General features: G+C 41.1%; 2 protein-coding genes across 6 annotated transcripts; one reads left to right on the top strand and one right to left on the bottom strand.

Moving 5' to 3' along the window:
• On the top strand, positions 1 to 8,664 carry tubgcp4 (tubulin, gamma complex associated protein 4). Its single transcript, XM_046840614.1, has 18 exons — positions 1 to 142; positions 420 to 548; positions 1,355 to 1,477; positions 1,594 to 1,647; positions 1,744 to 1,800; positions 1,895 to 1,974; positions 3,147 to 3,348; positions 3,635 to 3,800; positions 3,880 to 4,004; positions 4,704 to 4,754; positions 5,038 to 5,143; positions 5,279 to 5,386; positions 5,989 to 6,133; positions 6,284 to 6,461; positions 6,545 to 6,679; positions 7,460 to 7,576; positions 8,239 to 8,378; positions 8,478 to 8,664. The coding sequence occupies exons 1-18, from the start codon at positions 65 to 67 to the stop codon at positions 8,488 to 8,490; spliced, it is 2,007 nt and encodes a 668-aa protein (XP_046696570.1). The 5' UTR covers positions 1 to 64; the 3' UTR covers positions 8,491 to 8,664.
• On the bottom strand, positions 8,647 to 27,420 carry tp53bp1 (tumor protein p53 binding protein, 1). 5 transcript variants are annotated; one of them, XM_046840610.1, is made up of 28 exons: positions 27,276 to 27,420; positions 24,381 to 24,586; positions 24,204 to 24,285; positions 23,856 to 23,922; positions 23,719 to 23,780; positions 23,438 to 23,636; positions 23,169 to 23,329; positions 21,703 to 21,829; positions 21,128 to 21,222; positions 20,830 to 21,026; positions 18,934 to 20,173; positions 18,189 to 18,305; positions 17,912 to 18,106; positions 17,665 to 17,731; positions 17,358 to 17,447; positions 16,515 to 16,779; positions 16,363 to 16,425; positions 15,902 to 16,051; positions 15,613 to 15,833; positions 15,001 to 15,132; positions 13,851 to 14,209; positions 13,577 to 13,768; positions 13,160 to 13,333; positions 11,811 to 11,999; positions 10,725 to 10,819; positions 10,451 to 10,647; positions 9,845 to 9,981; positions 8,647 to 8,933 (listed from the first exon to the last, which is right to left on the bottom strand). In XM_046840610.1, the coding sequence occupies exons 2-28, from the start codon at positions 24,558 to 24,560 to the stop codon at positions 8,749 to 8,751; spliced, it is 5,238 nt and encodes a 1,745-aa protein (XP_046696566.1). In that variant the 5' UTR covers positions 24,561 to 24,586; positions 27,276 to 27,420; the 3' UTR covers positions 8,647 to 8,748. The 5 variants fall into 5 exon arrangements, with proteins under 5 accessions (XP_046696566.1, XP_046696565.1, XP_046696567.1 ...); XM_046840609.1 differs by lacking the exon at positions 27,276 to 27,420 and adding an exon at positions 25,026 to 25,181; XM_046840611.1 differs by lacking the exon at positions 27,276 to 27,420 and adding an exon at positions 25,026 to 25,181 and having other exon boundaries at positions 16,363 to 16,422.
• Between the last annotated feature and the right edge of the window lie 102 nt (positions 27,421 to 27,522).

Here is a 27,522-nt window from a genome sequence, read left to right as displayed (position 1 = left end):
CGGGTAGGGTTTGAATGGATATCGCGTTGTTGGGAGGTTTGTTAGAATAAACACTTATGTAACAATGATCCACGAACTTCTTCTTGCTTTAAGCGGGTATCCAGGAACCATAATTACCTGGAATAAACGAAATGGTTTGCAGGTAATTATCGTTAGGTGTCATTTTATAACCGCATCTTCACCCATGCTGTGGATACTTCCTTACTTAATAGTAGTAAACAATACATTTTTTTTTGCAATAATTAAGAATAACATGTCGATTATTATTGTAACAGGTATGCATGGTGCATTATAACTAGTTATAACATGTATACGTGGTGTATTTGTAATTAAAAGCAGTTGTTTACAGTCTCATTACTGCATAGTGCTCAATATTTCCAGCATAGAGAAGTTGAATCACTGTGTCTTCCTTGTTGCAGGTCTCCCAAGATCTCCCCTTTCTCCATCCCAGTGAAACCAGTGTCCTGAACCGGTTGTGTAAGATGGGCACAGATTATGTGCGTTTCACAGAGTTTATAGAGCAACACACGGGACATGTTCACCAACAAGTAGGAGCAATTTTATTATCGAAATATCCTTTTTCTTCATAACATACTGATAAAAATCTGTGTTGGACGAAGTAGACAAACATGTATGTACTTGAGTTAAAGTAGAGATACAGTAGGTAAAATATGACTCCGATAAAAGTTCTTCCTTTAAACATTAACTTGAGTAAAAAAACAAACAAAAGTATTTGCCTTCAATGTAATTAAGTTTTCAAAGTACTATGATTAAACTGTTTAAACTGTTAAAAAAAGACTCTGTTACTCTTAGCACATTAATAGGATGATATTAATGAGTCAAAAACTGATTGATTTCGATGAAAATTATGATGAGACCCTAAACCTTCTATTAAACTACTTCCTGCAAATAAGACCACGAGTGTTGTGGTTCAAAAAAGTTAAAAACGGAGCGTGCGCTCTACCCTGATTGGTGGTTTGCTGCGTGTTTGAACAGTTACGTTTTTTTTTTATTCGCTCATAAATAAAAAGGAACGACAGATTTTGCTCAATTTAGTTGAATATACATGACTTTGAAATGTAGTGAAGTTAAAAAACACTTCAGTTAAGTACATATACACAAAAAAGCTACTTAGGTACAGTAATTAATTACGTTTACTTCGTTACTGTCTACCAATTCTGTCAAGTTGTTTTATAAGTTAGCAGTATATAAGTATATCTGGGCTGGTTTGAGTGGGTTAATCAAGCCAGGATGGACCTGAACTCCACATTCTATATCTGATTGCTGCTTTAATAGTTCAAAATAACATCTTAAGCCTTTTCTCTGTCTGTGGTGTCTAATTTGTCGTTTCCAGGAGCACCACATGAGCCAGCCGAGCCAAAGTGGATTACACGGGATATACTTGAGGGCTTTCTGTACCGGCCTGCACTCCATATTACAGCCTTACCGCCAAGCACTACTAGATCTCGAACAAGAGGTCTGATCCGATCTGAAATAAATAAAATATAAATGACTGTTTAAATATCATTCCTTTTAAATATCACATCAAAGAATAAATGTAATCCATTGAAATGTTTTGTTTTTGTTTTGAAGTTTCTCAGTGATCCGCATCTCTCGATTTCCCATGTGAACTACAAGCTGGAACAGGTGCGTTAAAGCTAAAACGTTTCATTCGATCCCCTTTACTTCTCAACTTAAATAAGATAACATTCCTCCCCGTTCTGTGCTCTTTCCCTCAATCAGTTTCAATTACTTTTCCCCTCTGTGATGGTTGTCATGGAGACCATCAAATCTCAAAAGGTAGGTCAAGGTGGCTTTGTGTTTTCTACACACATACGCGAGTAATCGCAAGGGTATGTGAATGAAATATGTGACACTTTTCCTTTCTGATCAGATCCATGGCTGTCAGATCCTGGAGACTGTTTATAAGCACAGCTGTGGAGGACTTCCGCCTGTTCGGATGGCCTTGGATAAGTGAGTGTTGTACAAAATCCACACGTCCTATACTTATGATTTCAAGCGATAGTGGATTTTAACGATAGAGATATCAAGGTTGGATCTCATTGCTGATAACAATTAATAAACCAATAGTCTTTAAAATGGACAATGGATAAAAAAGCAAACAAATTTAACACTTTGTAAGATAGTACTGAATTTTATTAAATTAAAATATAATAAAACAGGACTGATTCATGAAAATGTGTTAAATGAATATAAATATGTTAATTATATTAATAAGTAATGATGACTATAACAAGTGAGACATGCATTCAAATTGAAATAAAAAAGTAAAACTCCAAATAATTAAAAACAGTTACATTCAAAGAGGAATTTAAAATACACTACAAATAAACAGCACGTGGTGTCAGTGATTCACCTCTAGAGGCCGCTCTCGTTCTGCTTAATGAGAGTAGACCGTAGCCACTCCAGCAACCCAGAAAAACTATCGGTATGGGTTATTGTCAGTAGTTCCGGCAATCAAATATCGGTGCAGAATAATTGACAAAACTGATGAATTGATCGACCTCTGGTTGAGGGATAAGGTCCTTGCTCAAGGGTCCAGCAGTGGTGTTATGACCTGATCAGAAGGCCAACGTCTTATGAAAGATCTATAAGCGAGCACTTCATAGAGCTACACATACTGTAGATCATGTCTATCAAGTCCAATGTAGAGCAATTGTATTGTCAAAATGTTTCAACTAGGGATGTACAGGGCCCCTTTTCTCAATATAATACTGAGATCAAACATCTGCATTTTGACCACTACCTCGTTTTAAAGTCACAGTTTGGGTCAATTTCTCTACAGTTTGGGGAAAGAAATGTGAAACAAAATCATTTTTTGTTAACGTCATTTATTATTAAGATTTGTGCACATGAACAGTTTAAGATATTAATAAATAATAATATTTTATACAAAGAAAATAAATAAAAATAAAATAGAATAAATCAAATGAATGCAATACATTTTTTTGTTATACTGATTAAATTTAATACTCGATTAAACTGTCAAAATTAAATTCAATACTTTATATTTGTTTGACCTCATTCAGGTAATACAGATGTGTATATAAGTGTGTGTGTGTTTTACATTTATTTAAATTTCGAATGCGTGTACCGTTACACCCCACTGGTGTTTGCTGGTGCAGGATTCTTGCAGTGTGCCACGGAGTGATGTATAAGCAGCTGGCTGCATGGATGCTGCACGGCTTGCTCCTGGACCAGAGCGAGGAGTTCTTTGTGAGGCAGGGCCCCAGCGCCGGAGGAGCCGCAGCGGCACAGGAAGAAGAGGAGGAGGATCTCGGCATCGGGGGGCTGAGCGGGAAACAACTTCGGGAGCTGCAGGACTGGGTGAGAAATCACCCTGCTTTACTACATAGGATATATAACTGTAGGTCTGTACCACCGTGATGATGTGATTAACAATGTAATGTATGAGAGGAAAAAAGTTTCTGGAGGAACCAGAAATACAGACTGGAATAGCAAAGTGAAATTGATCGATTTTGTGTGATTTTTGTATTCAGAAACACGAGCCTGACTCTTTTCTCTGGATGAATCTTGAGCCTTTCCAAATCATTTTGCCGAATAAATTATAAATGTTGGCTGTTCTGAGCTTTTCAGATCTTCCCCATTTCAGAGGCTGATCGAAGAGGAGAACATGCTCGCCCCATCTCTTCAGCAGTTCTCCCTGCGTGTCGAGATGCTTCCCTCCTACATTCCGGTCCGGGTGGCTGAAAAAATCCTCTTTGTCGGAGAATCGGTCCAAATGTTTGAGAACCACAACCATAGTCCCTCCAGAGCTGGTAGGACCACAGCGGATCAGACATGATGGTTCTGTGTTGTTTATGTAAGCTTACTGACCTTCTAATCTTCCTAATGCAGGTTCCATACTGAAACACCAAGAGGACACGTTTGCTGCAGAGCTCCACAGACTCAAGCAGCACTCGCTTTTCAGCCTGGTGGACTTTGAGAATGTAATCGATGGGATTCGGAGCACAGTCGCTGAGGTTGGTTATGGGCCTGTGGGGTTTTTTTTGCTCTTGATGCTCATGATCATTCACAGTAACTGTCATTTAATGGGTCCAGAAATAATCCAATAGAATATTTAGAAAGCCAAAAGTCAAGTTCAAGTCAGTTTGAAAGGTGGAGCCTGTTTTTCATACATCTCTGACTACATCTGAGATTAAACGACACGTCCAAGATCATCTAATCATGATATCTATCTGTCTGTGATGGATAGACATATACATAAGACAGACAGAGACCGACAGATAAATAGATAGAGACAGACAGACAGACAGACAGAGAGATAGACGGATGGACGGACGGACAGATAGATAGACAGACAGACAGACAGACAGACAGACAGACAGATAGATAGATAGATAGATAGATAGATAGACAGACAGACAGAGAGACAGAGAGATGGACGGACAGACACTACAAATCAAGATCATGGAGAGACTTTTCTTATCATCTCCGTTTATAAAGACATGATCTAATCCTGTTTACACTAAATAATCCTGATCCTGAGCAATATTTACAACTCCAGGATGAATTTTGAAGAAACAAAAACAAACAAACAAACAAAAAAAAATCCCAGATCAAGTGAGGACATGTCAGTAGGCCATGTGGGTTCCTGGGAGTCAGAGTTACTATTTTGTCTTTTTTTTTTTTATTAATTAATTTATTTTTTTATCTAATAGCATCTTTGGACTTTGATGGTGGAAGAATCTGATCTTTTGGGACAACTTAAGGTAAACAGGAGGAGGATATGATACTGATGATGATGATGATGATGATGATGATGATGCAGCTGTATCGTCTTGATCTAATAATAAAAAAATAACTAATACACTATAATGAAAATAATTGCTGGTACCCAGATACTACATTAATATTTTTCAGAATGCATTTATGTGTATTGCTGTGTGTGTGTGTGTGTGTGTGTGTGTGTGTGTGTGTGTGTGTGTGTGTGTGAGAGAAATATTTGTATATTGTGATTATCTTTGTCATAAGTGTTTTTATTTCCCCTCGTAGATCATAAAGGATTTTTATTTATTGGGACGTGGTGAACTCTATCAAGTCTTCATAGACCTCGCCCAGCACATGCTTAAAACCCCTCCATCAGCTGTGACAGAACACGGTGTGTGTCTGAGTGTGTAATATGAGCTAACTAGCACCTCTCATAAACTGTGTCAGAGTAACTGTACTTTGATTCGATGTCCAGATCATCCAAAAAAATGTAGAAATCATCACTGCTGCCGTTTACATTTTTCAGACGTGAACGTGGCCTTTCAGCAAGCCGCTCACAAGGTCCTGCTTGACGACGACAACCTGTTACCACTCCTGCATCTCACGGTTGACTATCAAGGAAAAGACAACAAAGGTACTCGTCTAACTCTATTATTGATTTGCCTGCTTATCTGCTATACGCACTGATGTGTGCTTAGAAGCAGCTCTTTTACACATCTGTAGCTTCAAAATGCAGTATTGTATTAAAGTATTGTGGACACCAGACTATAAGATTCGTACGAGGTGGTTTTAAAGTTTCTAGACGAGCTCTATTTACAAGAAAGTGCAAAATAGTCCCCTTCAATAGCGAAACAGCGCCCCCACGTGGTCACCAGAACAGCACCAGTTAGCACCAATCGTTTTTTTGATGCCACCTCGCATGTGCTTTTTTTTAAAAAAAAAAAACATCACAGTCCACATTTAGTCCTGGAGATCTTTCACTCCACATTGTCACAAGTTCAAGTATACAAGTGTGAAGTAAAGAAAAAATGCCATGCATCCGACTATTGTGTGCCTCTAAGTTTGTGGTAACAGTTAGCAGAAGAAGCACCAATGGATGGAAAAGTCAGGTGTCCAAATACTTTTTGATATTTGATTTAATTCTACCAAAAAAACCCAAAAAAACACCCTGTCTATAGAAAAACTACAAAGCTGATCAGCGTGAAGTGTTAATATGTTATGCCTGCGTGTTTGCAGAGGCGCCTGGGACTAGAGAAGGCACCACACCTCCTCAGGATTCTTCTCCTCGAGAGCCTCCTGCTACAGGCTGGGCTGCACTGGGACTGGCCTACAAAGTGCAGTGGCCCCTGCACATTCTCTTCACACCTGCAGTGTTGGAGAAGTAAAACATGCCTTTGAGTCACTATACTACTCTAAGCGTGGAGACACCTGTGAACATACTGGACGAGAATTGATATATATACTGTATATGTACAGTGCTGTGAAAACCTATTTGTTTTGATCTGTAGGTTCTGATTGTATTCTCTTTTAGGTATAACGTGGTGTTCCGCTACCTGCTCAGCGTGCGCCGGGTGCAGTCGGAGCTGCAGCACTGCTGGGCCCTGCAGATGCAGCGCAAGCACTTAAAGTCCAACAAGACGGACGCGGTCAAATGGAGGCTGCGCAACCACATGGCCTTCCTGGTAGACAACCTGCAGTATTACCTGCAGGTACGAGCGCAACCCGAGTACGGTCATCGTACCTTTTTTTATTGGAATTGATCATTTCTGTATTAAATTTGTGTCTCACTCAGGTGGACGTCTTGGAGTCGCAGTTTTCGCAGCTTTTGCAGCAGATCAACTCGACCAGAGATTTCGAGAGTATTCGTCTGGCTCATGACCATTTCCTTAGTAACCTCTTAGCCCAGTCGTTCATCCTTCTCAAGCCGGTAAGTCTGAGAAGCTCCTCGGATATATTATTACCCTCTTTAACATGAACTTCTTCAGCAGTTTGAGCTACAGGAGCTCGTCTGTTGAAGCGGACCACATGGACCAGCCTTCGCTCCTCACGTGCATCAATGAGCCTCGTCCGCCCACGACCCTGTCGCTGGTTCACCACTGTTCCTTCCTTGGAGCACTTTTGATAGATTCTGACCTCTGCAGACCAGAACATCCCACAAGGGCTGTTTTGGAGATGCTCTGACCCAGACGTCTAGACGTCACAATTTGGCCCTCGTCAAACTCAACACAAATTCTTACGCTCACCCATTTTTCCTGCTTTTAACATCAACTTTTTTGCCTAATAAATATTTCCACCCACTAACAGGTGCCATGATGAAGAGACCATCAGTGTTCAACACTCATAATTATATAATATCAATGTTATGTCTGATCGGTGTATATATACACGTTATATGGACGAAAGTTTGTGGACACCTGACCATCAGATTGATATGTGCATGAACATCCCAGACCACATTCTCAGTAAATTCTTAGTAAAGTCAGATACTGATGTAGGCGAGGTGAGAAGGTCTGGGGTGCAGTCAGCATTTACCTTCAATGTTTACTAGGATTTATACCGCTGTAGCAGATCATCTTCTTATACCCCCAGGATTGTGGCAATAGTTTAGGTAAGAACCACATATGGCTGGAAAAGTCGGGTGTCCCTATACTGTAGAAGTCTGGAATTGTTTCCCCCATTCAAGTTTTGCAATATCTGATTTCTGTAGGTGTTTCATTGTTTGAATGAGATTCTGGATCTTTGCCACAATTTCTGCTTGCTGGTAAGTCAGAACCTGGGGCCACTGGACGAGCGAGGAGCAGCTCAGTTGGACATTATGGTGAAGGTCAGTCGACTGTGTTAATGGATTCATATTGTAGCCAGAGCACATTTGTCCTCTTGAAAGGTTTCCGAACACAGGAAGGTTTCTAGAAATCTCGCGATCATTTACACCGGGTCGTACCAACCGGATCGGATCTCATATCAGCTTCTAATGACATTAAAAAAAACCCACAAACTCGTAGTTTTATTTTTATAAATGAATAAACTACATGGCTATTTTAAATAAATTGGCCAAAGTTTCCAAAAATATAAAAAAATGGAAGCGTAACTGTATCGCAAGATTCTTAGTGCGCATGTTCACGTACACTAAATGAAAAAAAGTTTCTGGACACCCGACCATATCATTTATGTTCTTTTTGAACATCCCATTTACTCTAATAAAAACCTCCACTCTTCTGGGAAGATGTTCAATCAGATTTTGGAGGGTGCTTTTGGAGATTTATTCTGCCACAAGCACCCTCCAAAATCTGATAGAACATCTTCCCAGAAGAGTACATGGAGGCAGAAGATAGTGAGAGATGCCTGATGAAGGCGTCGAGACAGGGGAATGTTTCTGGGGAGCGTCTTGTGTTTGAAGCCTGCAAATACGGACTTATTCATATAAAATGTTAACTGGTGACAAAAATCAGGAATTTTGATTTGTCCATGTGTTTTGCAAAAAAACAGGGTTTTAGCCGCCAGTCGTTCCTGCTGTTCAAGATCCTCTCCAGTGTGCGTAACCACCAAATCAATCCAGACCTAGCTCAGCTACTGCTGCGTCTCGACTACAACAAATACTACACCCAGTCAGGAGGAACGCTGGGGAGGTAGGTGTGGTGAAGGAGTTTATAGTCACATTGTTTGTTAATTACAGCAAAAGTAATAAAAGACTTGCATTTTTTTTTCTTTTTTTTTTTGTCTGGCAGTTTCGGGCTGTGAACAGAACCTGAGGACGAATTCTTACATCTCGACAGACGCTCAGATCGTGAGACGTAATGATATTTTACATCTGCCCGTGTTTCCCAGACCCGTTGCTTTGCTTGTAAATACCGCAACCCGAATTAAAAACAAATAATAAACCCCAAGAGAAAAAAAAAAAGGAGACGCCATTTATTATGTCAAAAAACCGTTTAAAACTATATACAGTAAAAGCAGGCATGTGCTAAAACAGTACAGGATGTGAAAAAAAAAAAACTTTTAAGAAGAGCGATCAGGACGATATTCCGGCTGGCTGTCGTAGGCCAGACGCTCGCCGCAGATCACACACTGAACCAACCATTCCAGAGACACTGCAGGAGTGCTGGTGGATGTCACACTCTTGAGCAGCGCTGCAGGACACTGAGACGCAGACACCACCAGGTCGAATTCCTCAGCTGGAATATCTGGAAAGCAGACAAGTTTGTTGAAAGAGAAAAAATAAATAAATCTATTACGTGCATTGCACTGCAATAATCCTAATACACACGTGATGAGAAGAGCAGATCTTTTTAGACCTGGTTCTTTAAATTCTTTGTTTTTTTTAGTCTTTTAATTAATTTTGTTTCTTTGATCAGAAATAAAATGCCACAGTTTCAATAAGCAGATCCCCAACACGTGTACATACACCATAATATAACTGCGTAGCGTCTATGGGAGTCACGTAACGAAAGCCGAGAGATGAACTACTCAATACGGTTTCCTGTACAGAGATTTCTGCGATGCTTTGCTCATGCAGTAAAAAAATTAATAAAAAATCACTCTTGGAGACGACTCGTTCTTTTGAGTCACATTAAAGAATCGTTTAAAATGAACAGATCGTTCGTGAACGACTCATCACTGGTATACACTCTATGAGTAGAAGAATGGACCACACGGACCAGCCTTTGCTCCACACGTGTAATAAATGAGCCTCTGCTGTCTGTGACCACGTCTCCGGTTCACCCCTGTTCATTTCTTGGAGCACTTTTAACAGATTCTGACCACTGCAGACCAGGAACATACCACAAGAGCTGCAGGTTTGGAGATGCTCCGACCCAGTCGTCTAGACGCCCATTTTTCCTGCTTTTAACACGTCAATTTTGAGGACAACATGTTCCCTTTCTGTCTAATAATAAATCCACACACTAACAGGTGCTGTGATGAAGAGATGATCAGTGTTCTTCACGTCACCACATGTCATAATGTTATGCCTGACTGGTGTATAGTGAATGAGCGGTGGGATTTAGCAATTTTTGTTTAATAGCACTGAGAAATATGCAGCGTCTGATTTAGAAACAAATGTGTGGAATAGTGATATGAAGCAGGCAGAACCTACCAGAAGAATTGTTGCTTAGTGTATGTTGCTGGACCTTTGTAGCTCCACACATAGTGAGTAAGGAGGTCCATAAATGTATACGATCCTCTGCCAGCAGCAGGACTTTCAACGCTTTGAAAGGGTTACAGCGAGCATGCCTGTGTGGGGAAAGAACGCACGGTTAAACTCCTGTTTTTGTATCTTAGAATCGTGCAGAACATCACCACTGAGCCACATTTACACTACATCAACAAAAGTATTGGGACACCTGATTTTCCCCTGGCATTACGTGGTTCCTCCCTGAACACGAGCATTTTTTTGGATTCCCTTCACTTCAACTAGGAGACCTGAACCTGTTCCATCATGACGATCTGCTTACAAGCGATGGAGTGGAAGATCTCCTGCTAAAGAGCTATAATTCCTATTGAACGAATGAATGTGAACACTGCACCCCAGGGCTCCTCACCTCACCTCCATCATTATCTGACATTACTAACTGGCTGAATCTCACAAACACACTCCGGAATAGATTTTGGTCATTGCTACAACAATTATCTCATTCAAACAACTTGAGCAGTTAAGGGCCTTCTCAAGGCCCCCCAGCAGTGGCAGCTTCCGCTTAATTACCATTCTATGATCCGTGTCTCGGGTCCGACTCCGGCAGGAAGAAGGTAGTTCCTGTAGTTCATGAGCTTCTTCTCTTGACAGCAGTCCCGCACCCAGATCTGAGAGACGCAGGGAACCCCTCCCGCCACACACAGCAGGTACGTCTGCGTTCGGCAATGTTTATCCGCGATCAACAGGCTCTGGTAGGCTGCTTTACACTGAACACACAAGAACCGTTCGTCTCGTGACGTTTCAAGTGCTTCAGAAATCATTCGGAATGCGATCGAGGTCTTACCTGTTCTTCATTAAATTCAGGCAGGATCATTCCTCCTCCAGCCTCTAACTGCCTCTCGGTGTACTGCTTGTTATACGGAGCTGTCGGCACGCATTCTAACAGAAAAAACAAACAGGAGTCGGACGTAAGGGTGTGCGATGTTGACAAAAAAATATTTTAGCAATAAAGATAATTCGACAATATTTTCCCCATTTGCCCCATTCTCTTTATTTCGTAGTGTTTCTCTCGGCTGCACTGCTTCCAGTACGTGTCTGTGGATGTTAGATTTTTTTGTCCAATCAGATTTCAGCCTCTATGTGCTGCCATGTCAATCTAATCTGTCCAGAGCCTATACAGTCAGTACTGCTGGACTTTTTTTTTTTACCACCTTAATAAAGAGCTCTGTTTCTTTAACCAATCAGATTTCATATTCGCTCACAGGGCAGCTAGCTGGCCCAGAATAGCGTCAGCATTTTACCGTCCTCTGATTGGTTGGTCAGAGGGAAACTGTTACAGCCAAAATCGACTGGCAAAACACGTGTGTACACGTTAATACATCAGAGTTAGATTTCTTTTACACCTACGGAGGAAGAGAAATTAATTTGGTCTTGGACATACTTAAAAATCCATTTTCCAGAAAAGCTAAACATTGTGAGGAGGTCGGACAACCCCGAAGCTAGCTAGCTTGTCTCAGCCCGGGAAAGGGTTTGATTACCACATCCAGACCGGTGAATACAAGTGGTACCATTGGATTACAGCCTCTGGGGGGCGCTGGAAATTATGAGTCTGCATCCCTGGAGAGTAGGTTGTATTTTATTTACATTTTTACGTTTTTCTCATGTTGTTCTCAGACAAATATTGATTCTGAACTGCTCCAGATGATGAAGGTGCACAGTTGCGGTTGTATTGTAGAGGTTTGGAGTCTTAACTGGGTTTGTTGCTTTAGTAAAAAATGGTTTTCACCCTCCATGTGAAATTCCTCTCTCTCTAATGCCACATGGTGTTATATCGCGTTTTTCTATGATATTGATGGTTTCTATAGTCAGACGAAGCTTGAATTAATGCATCGAGCTGTGATGAGAAGCTATGAGAAGTTTTTTTTTTTACCTTCCTCTCCGTCACTGGTAGTCTGGTTGGATTTCCCGTCTTTGTCAGAGGACGCAGTGAGCATGAAGACAAAGCCCATGAAGAGAGACGTGCTCTCGGGGAGAGGCCCGTGGGTCACCAGGACGTCGCCGGGGACCGAAGGCAGCTCGGCTCCGCTTCCAGAGGTGTCGCATGGAGCCGGTCTCAAAGCTAAACCCACAATCATGTAGAACAGTAAAATACATGGTGTGATTATAAAGGACTGGTCATTTCCAGAGGAAAAACTATATGTAGATAATAAATAATGGAGATTTTTTTCCAAAAACTTCAAATTTTATTAATTGTTTTGGATAAATTCATGCCCAAATCTTCATAAAGTTATATGAAGTTATATGAAGAGGTGGCTGAATGGTTAAAACCCCGGGTTACCGAGCAGAAGGTCGGGGGTTTAAGCACTTCCACTGTCGGGCCCTTGAGCAGGGCCCTTAACCATCTCGACCCCAGGGACGCTGTATTAGTGCTGACCCTGAGCTCAGATGTGAAAAAAGAATTGCATGACAAGTTAAAGCCTCTGTGTGTCATTTTTTCCCCATAAAAGCTTAGTAATATAATATGCAGTACATAATTTGACAATCAAATTATAGGAATTATTTTTTTTAATTCCATCCTGTTGAAATAAATTGTATAGAATTTCCAAATCAAGGCTCAAATTTCATCGATTAACACGGACAATATTATTCAATTTCATACCTTATACACAAAGACTTGAGCATGTATTTATGCTGCGTAAAAGACGCAAAAAATCAACGCGAAACTACTTTAGAGCAAAAAAAAAAAAAAAACTTTTGCTGAGGCAATTTTTTAACACCGTACACCATATTTAGAGCCGTTCATTTGCAGTGGAGAATAAACCATCACCGTGCGATTACACACACACACACACACACACACACACACACCAAGTGCACCCAAAAAAACCACCTACATACCAATATCCATAAGAGAGCGCAGGATCTGTTGCTCGTTACATATCAAGGAAATCAAGAGATCTTGATTCGTGCTTGTAAACGGTTTAAAAATCACAAATTTATATCAGATAATAAGGATTTGTTCAAACACTAAAAAAGCAGAGTATATGCGTGTCTAAAATGTACAGAAAAAAGCAATTAAAACCTAATTCATCTTTAAAGAATGAGTTTAAAATGTCACAATAAAATGAAGGTTCAAATAAAACAAATTCATGAATCCATTATTAAAAGCGTTAAAAGAAAATTCAGCTCTAAAAGGGTAAAAAAAAGTCCTCAGATCGGGCCGTTCTGCGGTTTCTGCACGTCATTATTCCCTGTCCGGACTGCACGCGGACACCGTACCCGATCTGGCCCCGCCCCCTCTGCGCCCTCTCTTCGCCGGGGTCCGATCTTCCTCCGTGGAGCTTGCGAGTTTCCGTTTCGCCGGGGTTCTGGGGCTGTTTGTGGAGCTGCTGTTTGGCGTTTCAGGCCCAGGCCCGTTTCCTCGACGCCTCCGCTTTCCTTCCACGAGGTTATCTACAGAGACGTCAGGAACTTTTAACTTACGTTTCTGTTTCTCTCAAACACCCACCCCTCTCAAAGCTAGCACAGTGTTTTAGTGGCACGTAAAAAATAATAATAATCAAATATTTTGAGAATAAAGTCGAAACTATGGGCTGAAGTCTCTCCAAATGGAAACACTTAAGTAAAGTGCAGATACACGAAAAAACTTCCACCACTGTTCAAAAGTAATGGGACAGAAGTAAAAACGGGACGCACCGAGGCTGATATCGGATGCCATGTTATGAGGAGTGGAGGGTTCATAAGGCCCGAGGCCGTATTGTTCCCTCAGGCGGTTTCCCTGCTCCATGGTGAGGATCACGGCAGTCCTGCTGTACCACGTGCTCTGGCCGTCTTTCTCTACGCAGTACAGCAACTCGGCACCTTGGCGCTTATGTGCCTTCACGATACCTGCCAGCAAAACACACACAAATGATTCAGTGGAAAACATGCGAAGATGAATGATTTTTGTCTCATCTCCTCCTCCTGCTACCTGGGTTGAAGTACTCCTCCTCGGTCAGCGACGTGACCTCGGCCTCCAGCGGAATGGGATCGCACAGCAGGATGTCCTTCCCCTGTGCCTCACACTCCTGATTGTCGTCGAACAGCAGCCGGAAGCGGTTCTCTCCCAGGTCCCGAGTGATGGTCCCGGAGTAGAAAAACGAGTTGGACGACCACTTGGCCATCACGCGCAGTCCGACGAAGCTGCTTGCGTTCCCCAAGCTGTTCTCAGGGGACATCGCCTCCAAACGGTTCGAGGGGATGCGGGCATTCGAACGAGCCAGGTGCTCATCTTCTGACGAGGACACAGCCGGGGCATGGGCACCTCCTCTCTGTGCTGACCTTCCACCTCTGAGCGAGAGCATCAGCAACGATCAGCGAGAGAGACAGAGAGGCGGAAAGGCGACGGCGGTTCAGAGGGATTTCGGAGAGATAGAAGGGTTAGTAAGAATTTGAAGGAAAAAGGGGGAGAACAAGACGAGAAGATTGGAAGAGGTTCCATCCACATGTTTGTGTTTAAGTTTCCACGGAAGGAACGTTAGAAAAACAATCAGTGTCTTTTCTGATATAATAAATAAATTCGATCAATTAAAAAATAAATACATTTTTACCATTTATCCTATATGAATTAGTGTTGCCACGATACGATACCAAAAATAAATATCGCGATACGATACCAAACGATACTATGGCAAAAGATTTTTGTATAGAATTATAGAACTTTGTTTTTATTTATAAATAAACACAGTCTTTGCTGTCTGCTTAACAGAGTAGAACTGTTTAAGCTAAAACAATAAACATCTCAATAACATTAATTATAAAAGTGTTTTTATATAAAATGGTTGCAGCTGCTGAGATTGAGAGCTTTGTTTAAATAAGCACTGGTTCACAATCGAAATTTTTTTGACAGAACTTTAAAACGAAAACCAAAAAAAACAACACGAATTGCTGGATGTGGCGTTGAAGCGGCGTGCTGGTATACGGTGCAACACTAATACGAATAAAACGATCGTTTCGATGGCTTGTTTTTGGGCTCGTCAGCAAACCCTTTTCAAAACATTTGGATGCGAATCCATCGTTCCCGTCGTGTTTCACCGAAGAAAATCGGATCGTGCATGAAAAGAGAGTCCAAGAGCCCTCACCTGGACAGTGGACCACGTGAGGGGGGTCTTCCTCGACGCCCGTGGCCTCGGGGGCTTAGCGGGACAGCGGGTGGAGACCCCCAAATGCCTGTTAGCTCTGACCCCACTGCCTGTCTACCCCCTCGCCTGGGGCTGAGAACACACACACATACGCACACACACAGACGGAGCGGTCAGAAGACGCGCCCTCAGCCAGCAAGTGTGTAGCAGCAGCAGTGGGGGAAGTAGCTGTACAGGCCATGAGTGTGTATTTGTGCATATGTGTGTGTGTGTGTGTGTGTGAGAGAGACTGGAGTATTAAGTGCTGCTGAGAGCTGCGTACATGCCTAACCCTAGATTCTAATAAATTTACATCCTTTCACTTATACACCTGAGCTTTTGAGGATCAAGGGCCTTTCTTCAAGTGACCAGCAGTGGAAGCTTTGTGGTGCTGGGATTAGAACTGATGACCTTTCGATCAGAAGTAACCACCACACGAACAAACAATAAATCGACACTATATCCGTGTCAGTAGTCATGTACGCAACCTTCAGCATAAAGGAACGCTCAGTGGTATTAGTGTTAGGAAGGGTGCATGCAGGTGGTCATAGGAAAGACTCCACAGCCGCTCACCTGCTGGTATTCACTCCCCGACCGGGAGGCATGATGAAATCAATCATCCTGCTAGGAGCCGGACCTCCACTGCTGGTCCCGCTGGAGCTGAAATGAGACGCAGCCTTGGAGGAAAGTGAGCTGACATCCGCCAGGTCTCCTGAGGTCATGGAGCTTCCTGTACGGGAAGGAGAGATGTCGCTGTCCATGACGCAGCGATCCACCACCGGCTCCTCGGATTCCTGGAGAAGAAACGAATCATGGATTAAGATGTTTCACGTCGATGAAGCTGGTTATAGGACGCACTCACCTCTACGACCTTACGATCCACCTCCTTGCCGTCTTCGTAGTACACGTCGGTGATGATGCGAGTGATGGTAGTGCGCACTTCCTGTATGGTGCGGACGTGTCTGCGGTGAGAAGGCCCTGACTGCGAGCGGGTCGGAGTGACTGGCTCCGCCTTTAGAGGAAGAAAAATACGTTGGTGTTGCTATACACCTGGTAGCTTTCAATTCGTACAATTTCTTTAATACGCCGATTTTTATATTTTTATTGCGTCAATTGATTTGTTATTGTTTTTTGGTGCATCGATGTTGCGCTGTACTGAGAGCGTGCTCACACGGGCAATTTAGCCGATTCGATTTTTTCCAGCATGTTAGAAAAAGTGCGCGATATAAACTCGCAATTACTATAAATAATCCGAATTGTGAGAAATTGTCAGAAGTAACGGAGGAAGGTTTAATGAACATCTGATCTACCACAGTCTCTTACCCTGCCTGATGAGTGTTGCGGTCCAGAGGCATCAAAGCTGGTCTGCTGTGATACTGCCCTCTGCTGGAGAAAAAAAAAAAAAAAAACAGAATACTATTACGCTCATAATTTCATAATTTCCCTCCGATTTTTAACTATGGTGAAAGATTTACCTTGCTGAGAGGACTTGCAGTTGAGGACAAGTCCACACTGGTTTGCTGACACACAGGTCTCTGGCCTTGGGGTGACTGAAGAGGTGCTAGTTTGGAAGAAGTGCTGGGAGCTTCATGTTCTTTAGCCGAGGAGGACGGAATTTCTGACAGAGGTTCAGAGTGCATGGTGGTGCCGTTGGTCTGCTGCTTTGGTGTACCATTACCTACTGCCTCGGGAGGTGGATCAGGGTTCTCGCGGTTCGGGAGGTCGGTTTGGCTTAGAGGTCTGGCAGTTCAGAAGAGAGAAGAGCAGATGGGATTCAATATTAAATCTCAAAAAAAAAAAAGAGATACATATGTACATATTTTTTAACATCCCATTTCCCTTATATGAAACTCCACCACCAGATTTTGTGCTCATTCAGCTACAGGAATGTTAATAAAGTCAGGTGATGATGTAGGCGAGTCTGCATCCAAAGACATCCTGTACAATTGTGTACAGGCTGACAGCCTCATATCTCTTTTCCACATTTGTCTACAGATTTAGAACCCATAATCACCTCCCTAAGGCACTTCAGATGGTGTAAGTAGGGCACGCATACAATCTCACTACATACCATCACTCTAAGCAAACAGGCCACCGTGAATCCAATTTAATGGTCTCCAGAAATACCCTGTACCGAGGGAGCTCTATTTATAACCCCGTACAATAACTCTGAAGGTCAACGACACTCCAGACACCAGGAAGAGAATCATGGAGAAACCCTCTGGCTTGCCTTATACAACACAACACATAAGCAACAATCAAGGTCAAACGCCTGAAAGGTGCTGATGTATGAACAGTGCGCAGGAGAGCAGGGGCACCTGAGTGACAGATCGCTCGGCTCCTTGGCGTCTTCCTCCACCTGGAGCTGTCTGTGAACCTCACGAACCCGAGTGAAGATGGATTGAGGGCTGGGAAGATTAAAAAAAAAGTGGGAATTAATTACAGTCATACGGATTCAGAGAAGATTTGTTTAGTCGCTGAAAATGAGCAAATAAGTATAAGTAATCAAAAAAACAAAAACAATTTTTTAGAAATACTTTTCAATCAAAATTCTAACAAGCTTTTTTTTCCCGTTAGAAATGAGCCTCAAACGATGTTCCTCACATAGCAACCAGCAGTCATTACCTGGTAACAGCCTTGGCAACAGCGGTATCCTTGGAAACGGAGCTTTCTTCATCAGATAAGGATGGCTCTGATGAAACATTTGTAGAGAAATCAGCAATTGGGAATAGTTTCTACAATAAAGGCAGTTTTCTTTCCATCTTTTCAGAAGAGAAGATCCGTATCGAGTGTTTGAGTGACATTAATTAAACCCATAGAGGAAAGGATTGAGTGAGAGGAAAAAGAAAGAGAGAGGAGAACATGTTCTTACTTTGTAGGCTGAAATGCTGAGAGCTTCCCTCTTCTATAGGAGTCACCACCTTCATTCTGAGACTCAGTTTCCCATCACCCCCCTGTGCAGCCAGCTCCTCTCCATCTCCGCTCTCCTCCATGGAGATCTCACTGGCCGCCATCGTCGTCTCCCTGGTAACGTCGGCCTCAGTCCGCTCTCGGAACGTACTCGTTTCTGAAAAGAAAAAAAAGAAAAAAAAAGGTCAAAATGCATTTCTTTGACCGTTAGTAAAATGATCTACAACAGGGATGCCCACCGATAGGAGTGCTGTGGAGCGGCGTGTTCTTCAGCAGCCTGACGTGTGGAGGAGTTGCGCTCGCAGCAGGCCCAATCATCTCCCCTTCTCTGGGAAGTGTGAAGTGGAATGGCAGATCTGCAGAAACAAGCCTGTATTTCAATTTATTGAGAGAGTGTATTACTTCTCACATTTTGTATACACAGTGAGATTCCTTCTTCTCATATCCCATAGGAAGTCAGCTATGATGCAGCGCCCATAGAGCAGAGAGAGGGTCAATGGCCTTGCTCAGGGGTTCAAGAGAGCTGTAACTGTTTAGCCACTTCCCAGGAGGCAGCAGCAGAACGTCTACTACAACCTTCCATTCAGATCTGCATCATCAAATATAATACGACCATTTTAAAACAGATGTTGCAAAATACAGTCATGTGACAAACCTGGCAAAGACGAAGGACACCAATTGTTTAAAGCCCCTGGACCTTAGTAATAACTGAGCATCGGAGTGGAGCCACCTAGATGTAGATGGGTTTCCTTTTGAGTCTGGTTTCCTCTCAAGGTTTCTCAAGTCTAATCAGTCATGTAAGCAATTTGTACAACTGAAATACCCTTAAAATACACCACAAACATGCAGGGAGATACAGAAAAATAACTATTTCAGAGGTTCGAGTCTGACTGTAATCCTGTTTGGATCCATCCCACAATCCAAACAGTTCCTCGATCATTTTAGGGAAATTTTTAATAAATACTAATTCTGTATAAATCCTACCTCCAGAGCTGTCACTCAGACTTTTGTTGGCCAAATTCAGGACCTGCGATCCTGCACCGGTTGCTCCGTCGCTGGCCTGTGCCATACTGGCACCAGTTCTAGCAGCCACCTGTGAATTCTGGCCCGAGCTGTTTGGCTGGGAGCCTGTGACTTTTCTGCCAGGCTCGAATTTCTCCTTCGGGGATCCTCTGACTGGTTGTGAAGAACTTCTAAACGCCGGCGACCTCTCGATACGGTCTCGCTCCTGTGAGACTCTCTCGCTCTCCTCCAGGACGATGACCTCAAGGCTCTCCTCGTCCTTGCTTGCTGCAGATTGGGCGACTTCCTCTCCATCGTCCATCGGCTCCGGCATTTCGGTCTGACTCTGAGAAAGAGCCAAACCAAATCCGGAAGATTCGTTCATGCTTGTGCTTTGAACTTCTGCTTCATCCGTTCTGTCCTGATCTTCCTCGTCGACATCCTTAATGCTGCGAATGCTGTCAATTTGGTGGCTTTGAGACACGGGCTGGCTCGATCTTTGGTCTCCGTCGACTCCCTGTTCCTGTTCTCCTGGAGGACTCTTGTGGGAGAAGATGACAGATTGGGATTGAGATGGAACGGGAGTTGTGCTAGTGGGTTGCGTGGCTTGTTCTTTGCTTTGTGAGCAACTTCTCAAGGTCTGATCTTTCCCCGATCCACCTTCATCCATCTGCGGCGAGGCTACGGCGTTCGGAATACGCCGGATCTCCGGAGAGTTTTCCACGCTGTCCTTTATTTTTCCGTTCTGCCCTTTGGAAGACTGCGAGGACGACTTTTCTTCATTCGCTGTAGCTTTCAGGTCAGGCTCCTGGGAAACCCCTTGCAAATTGGAAGCGTTATTAAGGCCACAATCCGTGATGCTTTTCTCCGTTTTCTCATTGTGAAGCACAGGGACAGAGTCTCTCTCATCCGCTTTGACAGAATCTTGTATTTCCTCGATCTGTGTGGCCTGACTATCTTCATCATCATCATCATCATCATCATCATCACCCTCAATAAACGCTTGAGTTTTCTTTTCAAATACACTGTTTTCAGTGTTGTCCAGCTCCAATTTCAAACCCGTAGCCACCTGAGAAGCTGAACTACTGCAGGCTGTTTTTTTGAACTCTTCAGAACCAAAAATTGCAGACGGACTTTCCTTTGTTGCTTCCTTTCTCTTTAAAACATCTGGACTTGAACTGCAGGCCCCAGATTCCAAGGATGGTGTAGACATAAACACATCCTAAAAGAAGATTTATAGCATGTGAGCAATGACAGAAAATTTTATACACCATAACGTGTGTGTGTGTGTGTATACACATTATACGGACAAAAGTTAGTGGACACCTTACTATGATTCCCATCGCATTCCACATTATTTCCTATTTGCTCTTATAATAAGCTCCACTCTTCTAGGAAGATGTTCCTCTAGATTTTGTGGAGATTTGTGGAGATTCATTCATCCACAAGCGTGTTAGTAAAGTCAGGTACAGATGTAGGTGAGGTGAGGAAGCCTGAAGTGCAGACAGCGTTCACATTCATCCCAAAGGTCTTCAATCGGGTTTACAGTTCTATAGCAGGCCATTCAAGAACTTCCACTCCAACCCAATGTAAAGCAGATCTTCATGGAGCTGGCTTTGTGCACCGGGGCATTGTCAAACCGGAACAGCTTTTGGGAATTTTTTGTGCTTCCACATTAATAAAAAATAATCTGATACAATTGTGTACAGGTTTGTGGTAACAGTTTGGGGAAGAACCACATATCGTGTGGTGTCCAAATACTTTTGTCCATAAACGTATTACACGTCAGGTATTAATTTAATATTCAAATGCAATCACTGGCAAATTCAATTCAAAAAATGAATACAAAACAGATTTTATCTGATCAGAAATATGTACATGTGATAATTCAGGCTGCGTTGGCAAGGAAAGGCTTTTCTCCGAAGCACAACTGGGGGAATTCTGGGACACTACATTCGACACTGCAGACTTTGGGACAGGATCCACATCCATTGGTTCTTCCTGGCCTTTTTGTTGTGCTTGATCATGAGGTGTCCCAGAGATGTCCTCTGCTGGTTCTGCAGCCTGGTTAAAATCTAAAAACAATGTAGATATGCGGAAAACTGATTAGACGTCGTTGAATTTCTGATGTTTTGTATCCTTGATATAAACCGTGTCTCCCTATATGAGGTCTTACCTCGCTCGTTCTCCTGTCCTGTGGGTGAATTGGGGACTATAAGCGGGGCTTGGTCCAAGTTGTCCTGGGTGGCTGGCACGTAATCAACAGACTGCCTATTGCATAAGAAACAAGAACCACTTACAGTTATGGCATTACGGCAAACGCCCCTTGTCCAGAGCAACTTAGAATTGCTGGGATTTGAACTCACAACCTACTGATAAGAAATCTAACATCTTAACGACTACCCCTTCTCCCACGTTTATGGCATTTCCTGTAACACCCTTATCCTAAACAACTTACAACTACGGCAGCTTAGCAGTGCTGGGATTTGAACTCATGTTCTTCAACATCTTAACCACTGAGCTACACGTTTATGGTCTTTTAGCAGATGCCCTTTTTCAGAGTGATTACAATTATACTATTTCTTTAGCAGTTGAGGGCTAGATCAATAGCCCAGAAGTGACAGCTTGGTGGTGCTGGGAGTTGAACTCACAACCTTCTGACCACAAGGCCAACATTTTAAACCCCATCATTTTATTATTTTTGCCTGAACGACACTAAAAAAAGCATGATTTAGGATTAATTTATCTTACTGAGACAGGCTCTCTTGCACCAACGTTCCTTGGCCAGACAGATGCAGCAGACCAAGGCTATGAGCAGGAGTGCATACTGGATCCTGCTTCTGAGTCTCATCCGCTACGGTGCTCTCAACCTTAGAACCTGAGGAGCAGAGAATAAACAATTAAACACACACAGGATAAAGCACATGCACATGCTAATAGTCAATACAGACACACCCTGATACATTCATTTATTTCCAAATGCCAAATGACTCGTTCCAGCTGCTGAACAACAATCCTTTAAATAAATTACACAATCAAACTGTCTAATTAGAATAAAAGTCTATGTGGTCTACACATCATCTTCCATTTCCACCAAGCATTTATATGCAATTACCTTCGATCAGAGGCTGAAAACACACTGGGTATATATATCGCTATATATAATGTAGGGCTACAGCTATCGATTATTTTATCTACCTTTCCATCCATCCATCCACTATATACATCCATACAACTATGCATCCATCCATCCAAACACCCACCCACCCATCTACATATATCTATCCACCGATCAGCCACTATATACATCTATCCATCCATCTATCCACCCACTGTATCTATTCATATATCTATCCATCCATCCAGCCACTGTATACATCCATCCATCTACTGTATACATATATCTATTTATCTATCAATCATCCACAGTAAACATCTATCCATCCATCCATCGTATTTATCCAGATATCTATCCATCCCTCCATCCATCCAGCCACTGTATAAATCCATCTATCAATCCATCCATCCATCCACTGTATACATATATCTATCCATCAATCATCCACAGTAAACATCTATCTATCCATCTATCGTATCTACCCAGATATCTATCCATCCATCCATCCACTGTATATATATATCTATCAATCAATCCATCCATCCATCCATCCATCCATCTACTGTATACATATATCTATCCATCAATCATCCACAGTAAACATCTATCCATCCATCCATCGTATCTATCCAGATATCTATCGAACCATCCATTCATCCAGCCACTGTATAAATCCATCTATCAATCCATCCATCTACTGTATATATGTATCTATCCATCGTTCATTCACTGTATACATCTATCTATCCATCCATATACCCATCTATCTATTCATCCACTGTATAAATCCATATATCTAACATCCATCCACTCTTCCAATCCAGCCATCCATCCATGTTTACAACCACATCCACTAAAACTGACATTTTTTTCCCCCGTGTGTTTCAAATGTATTTACCTCAAAAAGACGTCTTACAGAAACGACAGTAGATCTCTTTTCTTCACATATCCCAGCTTTGTTAGAGAGTCAGTATCAGAATAAAGAGTCAGCAGTAATACAGGCATGATACAGCACCCCTGGAGCAGAGGGTTGTGACCCTGACCTTCTCATCAGTAACCCAGAGCTTTAACTGTTGATCCCCCACTGCCTGATTCTCACCATTTCTTTCTCCATCGAACAGATCATCCTGGGATGACATCATTTCCTCATCTTCAGCTTCTACAGGCTCCAAGACTTTAGAGTGTAGTATAGCCTGGACACTCAGCTCTTTGCCTTCTCTCTTCTGAGGCACCAAGGAACTGCTGGAGCTCACCTCTGGACTAAAGAGACAGAGTACATCTTAATAAATACAATTAGACACAGGATCGAGAAAATATATATACCATGTAGATCTTTCCATCTTCTCATTATTCAAATTAACATCTTACTTTTTTAATCTGTCTTCTCGACTATCTGATGCCCCGGTGGAGCTCTTCACTCTTTGATTGGATGTTTTCTGGCTGTCTGCTACCCGGAGGTTGGAAGGCGTCACCTCCACATCCTCGTCTCCACTTTCTGCATTTTGTGCCTGGGTGTTGAATCCCTGACTCTCTGACAGCTCCAGGTGGCCGAACTGAGGCACTGCTTCTGAACACAGATGCAGGAAAAACGATAAACATTTGATCAATTTATTATTCGCTTCGGTTTTCCCTAAACTCCCAAAACTCACCTTCTGCTTGGGCACAGGGAGTGGTAGAATCAGCTCCAGACTCCATGTCCTCCAGGTTATTTCTGCAAAAATAAAGAAACTCTAAGCAAAATATGCAGAATTGGAGCAGAAAAAAAGAAGCATTTCTATTAAAATACCTTTTTGTAAGGGTGCAAACTTCAAATACTTGACTCTGCTCCGAAGTGGCGGAAATCGAATTCCCGTCTAAAAGAGAAAAAAAAGGTAAGTTTTTAGCCGATTTTTAGCCGGAAATTTCATACAAAATAATTTTACAAATTTTATATTTTAGAAAAACAAATATGAAAACAGTATGAAAACACACACATTCTTCAATTTTTAGTGGTCTTTTATCCACCATATACTAATCCAGACCTGGAGATCACAACTCAAATTCCATACTTTTCCGAAATGCGTACAAACCCTGAGCGTAAACTACGCTAAAACGATGAGAAACCATTCTAAAGACAGATGATCACTCAACATACCAGCCTGTGTTACACTGTTCGAGTTTTCAGTCGGGGACGAAACGTCAGTGCATCTGCTTTTAGAAGGGGAAGCGATCAGTTCCTGGATTGAAAAGAATAAAGGAAAATATATATCAGCATCGGGAACTGGTAAAATCACACGAGGCTGGCAGTCATGGAAAACCTCGGAGAGCTCACCAGGACCGGGCTGTGGGATGTGGGCTGGAGGTTGGAGAGTCGGCGGGAGAGCAGGGTACGGTAACTGCTGTCGGGGTCGTCCTCCAAGGCCACGCTGTCAGGCTGCGAGTCCTCCACGATAAGGCAGGGATTCTCGGTCTGAGAAAGACTCAACTCCAGATCACTTCCACCTGGATCCATGTGGCAGCATCAGGGTCAACAGGTAACTACATACATGTGAAGATGGAAAAGTGAATGGGCGGGGCTCCACGTGGTCCAGTCACGTGGTCCAGTCGGATCCTGGGCCTGGGTTTACATACACCAATTATAACAGCTTTTAACACTGAACAAATATTTAATAATTGGAGTCTGGATTACAAATATCTGAAATATAATTTTTTTTTTTTATTGTTATTTACAAGCCATAAACGTCACCTATAGTATTTTATAAAGCTATTATCTCCGTACACAAAAATAAACAAATGCAATGTAATCACTAAACCTCTTTATATCAAATCGATGCATTTTTTTAAAAATTGCACAACATTTAAAATATCTGCAAAATAAGTGCCTAATAACTACAGCTAACCTGCTAATGCTATCATCCACGCAGAGATTTAATGCAGAACAAAACTGTTTGTTATATAAACAATGTAAAATATATACCTGGGCTGCATATAGAGCGTTAAATCATCTTAAACTGAATCCATACACATTATAACAACATAAAAACACCAATAAATAAATAAATAAACGAGTGCGTATTGTCCTCCTCTCCCACTGTCTCTGCAGTTCAGCAGCGGAAAAAAAAAGGAAAACGGTGGTGAGTGGATAAAAACGCGTCCCGGAAGTAGGAAATCGAGACCTGTGATTGGTTGAACGTGCAAACAAAGACCAATCAGTGATTAGAAAATCAACAAAAACCCGCCTTACAACAACAAAAGTCCTACGCTGATTGGTTAGATTTTTAATATTGTCCCTATCCGGTATTTTTTCTTTAAAAAAATAAATAAATAAAATAAAAAAATTTATATATTATATAAAAAAAAATAAACAAAAAAATAAAAAAAATTAAATTAAATTAAAAAATAAAAATAAAATTATATATATATATATATATATATATATATATATATATATATATATATATATATATATATATATATATTATTTATATATATATATATATATATATATATATATATATATATATATTTTTTTTTTTTATTAATATATTTTTATTATTTTCAATTTTTTTCAATTTTTTTAAAAATATAATATATATTCATTTTTTATTTTATTTTTTTAAAGAAAAAATACCAGATAGGGACAATATTAAAAATCTAACCAATCAGCGTAGGACTTTTGTTGTATGTTATTTTTATATATATATATATATATATATATATATATATATATATATATATATATTTTTTTTTTTTTTTTGAAGGACATCCATTAGCACGACATCCATAGACTGACTTTGCTGTTCTGCCGCTACGAATATAAAATAAACAACCAATTCCTTTTAATACTAACACATTTAAAGCATTCTATTAGATATCATTTATACCCTGAGCAGCTGAGGGTCCCTTCACAAGTGCTCAACAATTAAGTCTTGGTATATCTGGGATTCGAACTCATGACCTTCTAGAAGGGTTGAAACTAAACTGCACGGCGATTGGATAAACATAGGTACATAATGTACACGCATACGGTTTTATTGTCAATGCATAGCAAAAGCACACATCAAAGAAATCTACCATCTGCACAAAGTGCAAATTGTAGCACTGTGCAAATTTGTATATAATTATGAACAACAAATAAAAAAAAAAAATAGTCTATGAGTGGTGAAAAATGTGCAAAAGCTGTTAAGCAAATACAGCAAAAGATTTATATCATCTGCTATCTGCTTTTTCATTCAATTTTTTTTTCCGTTTCAGTTTTTAAATTTCTATGGCTTTTAGATTTTCTAAGACTTTAGAATAATTAGAATGAGTTTCAGCTGGATGTGTGTGCATGCATATGCCATATGCAATGGATTACTTCTGGGTCTTTCTAGGTGTACATGCATATAATATATGCCCTGGACTCGGTCTAGATTTTGCTAGGTCTGCAAACATATGTTATATGTCATGGACTATGTGTGGGACTTTCTAGGTCTGTATGCATAATTCATATAGCATGGATTAGGTCAAGGACTTTCTAGGTCTGCATGCACATGCCATATGCAATAGGTTACGTCTGGCTCTTTCTAGGTTAACATGCATGAAATATATGCCCTGGTCTAGATTTTTCTAGGTCTGCCTGCATATGTTATATGCAGTGGACTACGTCTGGGACTTTCTAGGTCTGTATGCATGTCATATACCATGGACTAGGTCAAGGTCTTTCTAGATCTGCATGCATATGTTATATGCCCTGGACTTAACATCATGATGGAAATTAGAAGAATGAATATATATATATATATATATATATATATATATATATATATATATATATATATAATATTTTTCAATTAATTTTATTTATTATTATTATTATTATTTATTTTTTATTATTTTTTTTTTTTTACAAATATTGCAAAACCTACCATAGTATTAATGAACTGCAGCTTATTTTTTTCCCACCCTATCTGGCATATTGATCTACAAACCGAAACATTATTCTTAAGGTAATAAATGTACAGCACATACCTGCAGGAAGCCTGGCAATAGAATATTAGGTATGAAAAGCCACAAGAATAAACGAATAAATAAATCAACGAATAAATAAATAAATAAATAAATAAATAAATAAATAAATAAATAAATAAATAAATAAATAAGCCAATCCAATATCTATTATTACACATTGATCTGTTTTCATGCACAAAAATGATCTCCATGGCGTTTACAAATAATCAGCTGTTACCTGAGAGGTGAAATCCGTCCTATGCACAAACTCTGTGCGCTTGGGGGAGATTTTTGTTTTTTGTTTTATTTTCCCTGAAATGATGAGGAGCATTGATGTTCTCAGATGTGCCCTCTCTTTCCTGGCAGATAATAGGGTGTGTTAATGGTTCCACTGGTGTCACTTAAAGACGCAGAACACAGGCGGAGCTTTCTGCCCTTAAACCCTATGGAGGCATTATTATTATTTCGGATGCATTATTATATCA

Source organism: Silurus meridionalis, chromosome 26 (genome assembly GCF_014805685.1).
Source record: "Silurus meridionalis isolate SWU-2019-XX chromosome 26, ASM1480568v1, whole genome shotgun sequence".
Lineage (NCBI taxonomy): Eukaryota > Metazoa > Chordata > Actinopteri > Siluriformes > Siluridae > Silurus > Silurus meridionalis.
The sequence above is the reverse complement of the archived record's forward strand: the minus strand, read 5'-3'. Positions and strand labels throughout refer to the sequence as shown.

Bases quoted from the DNA above. Each gene is read 5' to 3' on its own strand.
- tubgcp4 (XM_046840614.1), top strand. From the start codon at position 65: ATGATCCACGAACTTCTTCTTGCTTTAAGCGGGTATCCAGGAACCATA. The intron at 1,975-3,146 runs GTGAGTGTTGTA...TTGCTGGTGCAG, and splicing joins GTTCGGATGGCCTTGGATAA to GATTCTTGCAGTGTGCCACG. The intron at 6,462-6,544 runs GTACGAGCGCAA...TGTCTCACTCAG, and splicing joins ACCTGCAGTATTACCTGCAG to GTGGACGTCTTGGAGTCGCA.
- tp53bp1 (XM_046840610.1), bottom strand. From the start codon at position 24,560: ATGGATCCAGGTGGAAGTGATCTGGAGTTGAGTCTTTCTCAGACCGAG. The intron at 15,133-15,612 runs GTGAGCGGCTGT...GTGTGTTCTCAG, and splicing joins CGGGGAGTGAATACCAGCAG to CCCCAGGCGAGGGGGTAGAC. The intron at 12,000-13,159 runs GTACGGTGTCCG...TTGTGGGTTTAG, and splicing joins AGGGGGCGGGGCCAGATCGG to CTTTGAGACCGGCTCCATGC.